Below are 4,358 nucleotides of genomic sequence, written 5' to 3'. Positions count from 1 at the left end.
AGACGGAAGTTTATTCGCCGATCTTAAATTGACTACTCCCTCATAGAAGTATATCACCTTTGGCGACAACAATGAAGGAAAGGTAATTGAGTTAGGTAAAGTTGCTATATCCAAAGAGAAGCACATTGATAAGGTCATGCTTGTTCAATCTCTTAGATTCAATCTACTGTCCATTTCAAATTTTGTGATATGGGCATGATGGTGTTATTCACCAAATCTAGATGTGTGGTTTTCATGCAAAATGATAACACCTTTATATTCGAAGGTGTAGAAAATGTTATTTATATATTGTGAATTTCTCTAAAGGTCCCTCAGTTACCACCTGTTTTCTTGCAGAAACTATAGAGGGCTGGTTGTGGCATCAAAGGCTTGGCCATGTATGTATGAGAAACTTGCAGGCGTTGGTGAAGAAAATGCACATCATAGAAATTGCCGATGTAAAATTCCATAAAAATCGCCTCTTTGGTGCATGCGAAGCTAGCAAGCTCATGAAGAAATTGCATTCCCCAGACTATCATGACCATGACAAGGCCACTCAAGATTCTTCACATGGACCTCTTCGGGCCGCAGAGCTACTCTAGCTTCGGTGTAACCACTATGGACTCGCCATTGTCTATGATTTTTCTTCACATGAGTTTTCTTTCTTGAGGATTAATCCAGAACCCAGAAATTTTTCAAACGTTTTGCCAAAAAGGCTGAAAATAAATATGAAATCACCATCAGGCACGTGAAAAGTGAAAGTGGCACGTAGTTCAACAATACTCATATCAAAGAGTTTCTCAATTATTATGGCATCACCCATGAGTTCTCCGCGGCTTATACTCCCAAGCAAAATGGAGTAGTGGAGAGAAATAATCAAACACTCATTAAGATTGTATGGATCATATTTAATGAGTACAAAACCTCAATGCAATTTTGGGCGAACGCCATCAACAAAGGACCGTATGATCTCAGCAGCATCTCTCTTCATGTCTCTCTCATCTGACTTGTCGAATAGGGGATAGATGAGAATTTACTAAAAGTCAGAGCTCCATACCTTATCCACTATAATCCATTGTACCCCTTTGGTATATCAGGTCGCCGCATCGCCATTGCCATCCAAAAATTCGATGCTCCACACTGAGCCCATACGTGGAGTGGTGCAAATTAAAGGAGCTCGGCATTTATCCGAACCCTTCCGTATCACCTTTTTCCGGTCAAATTGCTCGAAGATCATCCTGTCGGTGCACATTTCCATGGCTATATATGCAAGGTTCCCCTATGTCCAGCCCAAAGCAAGCCAGCACAGCTCAAAGTCAAAGCCTCGTACCCGAGAATTGAGCTCTCTAGCACTAGCACTGAAGATCGGGCCAGCTTGATGGAGCAAGTGACGAAGCTAGCGGGGCAGCGGGCCGTGGTGATCTTCGGCACGAGCTCCTGCTGCATGTGCCACACGGTGACGAGCCTCCTCCGGGATCTCGGGGCAAACCCCACGGTGGTGGAACTGGACGAGGACCCTTGGGGGAAGGAGATGGAGAAGGCGCTGGCGCGGCTCATCGGACGGAACCCTGCCGTGCCGGCGGTGTTCATCGGCGGCAGGCTCGTCGGATGCACCGACAAGGTCATGTCCCTTCACCTCAGCGGCAAACTGGTCCCGCTGCTTCGTAATGCAGGTGCTGTCTGGGTGTAGTCCAGGGAGGGCTTTGTAGATATTCGGCTTTGATGCATTGGGCGCCAGAGAATAATGTAATGTGTACGTGCTCAGTTATCCTTTCCTGTATTTGGGGACGATGGAGACTAAGGAAACCATGCAGGTATTTTTACTGTTGATGGGAGTGCCTGTCCTATCAAAGTGTTACACATTATAAAAGCAAATTGCGAGAGAACTTTCATTCTATTTCTGAACTGTCAAGCGAGTACGAAGAACATCAGAAGTAAAAAAAAAAAATTACATCCAAGTTCGTAGACCACCTAACGACGACTACAAGTGCGCGCTGAAGATGCACCGCCGTCATCGCCACTCCCTCATCGGTGTCAGGCAAACCTTGTTGTAGTAGACCGTCGAAAAATCGTCATGCTAAGCCTCATAGTTACGCATTATAATTAGTGGTGTCTCAAATCAAACTTTGTTATATTTTATAAAAATTATAATAAATACAAACAGTACCAAATAAATATAATATGATAATATATTACATGATGAATCTAATGATATATAATAGGTATGGTGAATGGTGATATTTTTTATGTAACCTTGCTCAAACTTCAAAAAAATGACTTAAGACAACACTATTATGTGAAGTAAAAAAGGACTTTTTTTTCTTTTCATACCAAACCAGGCGGGTACATGAACTTTAAACTTCAACTTTCAAAATTTCAACTTTTGGTATTGTACTTTCCAAATTTAAAACTTTTGAAAATTTGAACTTATAAAATTATTGAACTTTCAAAATTGTGATGAACTTTGCACAGAAAGGAAATATATGAAAAACGCATGTGTGGGCCTCACCATGAAACTCTTCCTTGCGCTAATGCAACTCCTTGAAAAAGGAGTGGCCGCCTCACATGATGACCCCCTACGGAGGCCCCCTAGAATACGGGAAATACATAGGGGGCTATTCCTCTTTTGTTCTTCTGGTTTCTAGTTGGTTTTCCCTGGAAAAAAAAGTCCTTAAAAAATATCCACGAATCTTAAAAATGATTATGTATTTTAAAAGTGTTCTGGAATTCAAGTATGTTCATCAATTTTAAAAATATTCACAAATTTTAAAAATGTTCATGTATTTTAAACAATGTTGCGGAGTTATAAAAAATATTCATGTACTCCTAAAATTGTTCTAATTTTGTTACATGTTTATGTTTTTAAGATGTAAAACAAAAATATGAAAGTAAGAAGAAAAAAAGAAATTAGCAGAAGAAAGACCGCAGAAAATAGACAGATCAGAACAAAAAACAAAAAGAATTACTCTAAAACTGCATCTCGATGTATTTAAGATGTCCAGCCCATGAACGGTCGCTCTGTTCGTTTGGGTGACATCTTGTTGTAATAAAAGAGGGATGATTAGAAATTTCCCCTTTTACACGAGCAGTTGGTTCGCTTCATTCGTATTTATTAATTATATCAGCAGATCCCTTGATAGGGTTGCTCATGGGGCAGTTTACGTGACAAGGATTAGATTGGATGTACATGAGACTAGATAGCAACTCAAGTTGAGCTCGAAGCTCAACATTCTCCTTTAAAATGGATGCTTCACAAGTAATAGAGTAAGTATCCCAAGCATCATCATTAACAACAATAGGAGAGGACACCTTGGCAAGATCTTTTAAGTAAGAAGCTTCAAGTTGAGCATGAGACTCGGTGAGTTTGATGAGCTCACCCTTGATGACCCTTGAGCCATTTTCGAGGTGCTCAAAATCCTCAAGGAGTCTAGCAAGAGAAACTTCAAGCCTCGCATTTTTAGTTTTGAAATCATTGGCCACCTCGAGTGCTCCATCATGAGATTCCTTTATTCTAAATAATTCTAGAGCAAACGTCTCCTTTGGATGTGGTTTGTTCTTGTTCAAGAGCTTGAGATAGCTCTGCGATCTCATTTGCGTAATCACGCTCATGAGCTTCCATTTTCTCAATGGTGACCTCATGCTCCTCTAGATGAGATTCCAACTCAATGTATTTATTTCCTTCAATGGCAATAGACATGATTTCCATGAAGTTGGAACGAGCAAATTTATTTTTGTGAAGAGCTTTAAAAATCATTTCCCCCTTAGTTTTTAAGGAGGCAACATTATCATTCTCTTCATCATAATCAACATTATCATCACTCTTGCCATCATCACAAGATATATTGGGATTCAAAGTGGAAGATACCTTTGAAGCCTTGTCCATAAGGCAAAATGCAATAGATGATGATGTAGGATCCGTTGAAGCACCATTCAAGACCAGATCTTGTTCCATGGGGTGTTGGCTTTCCTCTACATTGTTAGCACAACAATTCGAGGACATATATGCATTTTTATCATGGCAACAAGACATTGTAAACATATCATCATGAGATTTAGTCATGCAATTTCTACATGATATGCAAGGACTATCAACACAAGCATGTGAAACAGTTGGAGTGCTCGAAGTGTTCAAGCCCAAAGAAGGAGCAGTGCAATAAGATAGTGATGAAGGATCATCCACAATAAACATACTATCGTCATTGCACTGACCAACACTACTCACCATATTATTACCTTGTGGCAAACCACATGTAGGTGAAGTAGAAGAAGTTGAGAAGACTATACGGCCGGATGTGGAGGGAGAACAATCATCTCCACAAAACTTGGACACGCCATATTTATCTTGAAGCTTTGTTCACAACTCATGAAAATCCCGGAAC

General features: G+C 40.3%; 1 protein-coding gene across 1 annotated transcript; it reads left to right on the top strand.

Moving 5' to 3' along the window:
- Window positions 1-1,252: 1,252 nt before the first annotated feature.
- On the top strand, window positions 1,253-1,871 carry LOC119347345 (glutaredoxin-C1-like). Its single transcript, XM_037616146.1, has one exon. It carries the CDS (start codon window positions 1,358-1,360, stop codon window positions 1,667-1,669), a length of 312 nt encoding a protein of 103 aa, XP_037472043.1. The 5' UTR covers window positions 1,253-1,357; the 3' UTR covers window positions 1,670-1,871.
- Window positions 1,872-4,358: the final 2,487 nt, after the last annotated feature.

This window comes from Triticum dicoccoides, unplaced genomic scaffold (assembly GCF_002162155.2).
Source record: "Triticum dicoccoides isolate Atlit2015 ecotype Zavitan unplaced genomic scaffold, WEW_v2.0 scaffold6468, whole genome shotgun sequence".
Classification (NCBI taxonomy): domain Eukaryota; kingdom Viridiplantae; phylum Streptophyta; class Magnoliopsida; order Poales; family Poaceae; genus Triticum; species Triticum dicoccoides.
This window is presented reverse-complemented; position numbering and strand designations above follow the sequence as displayed.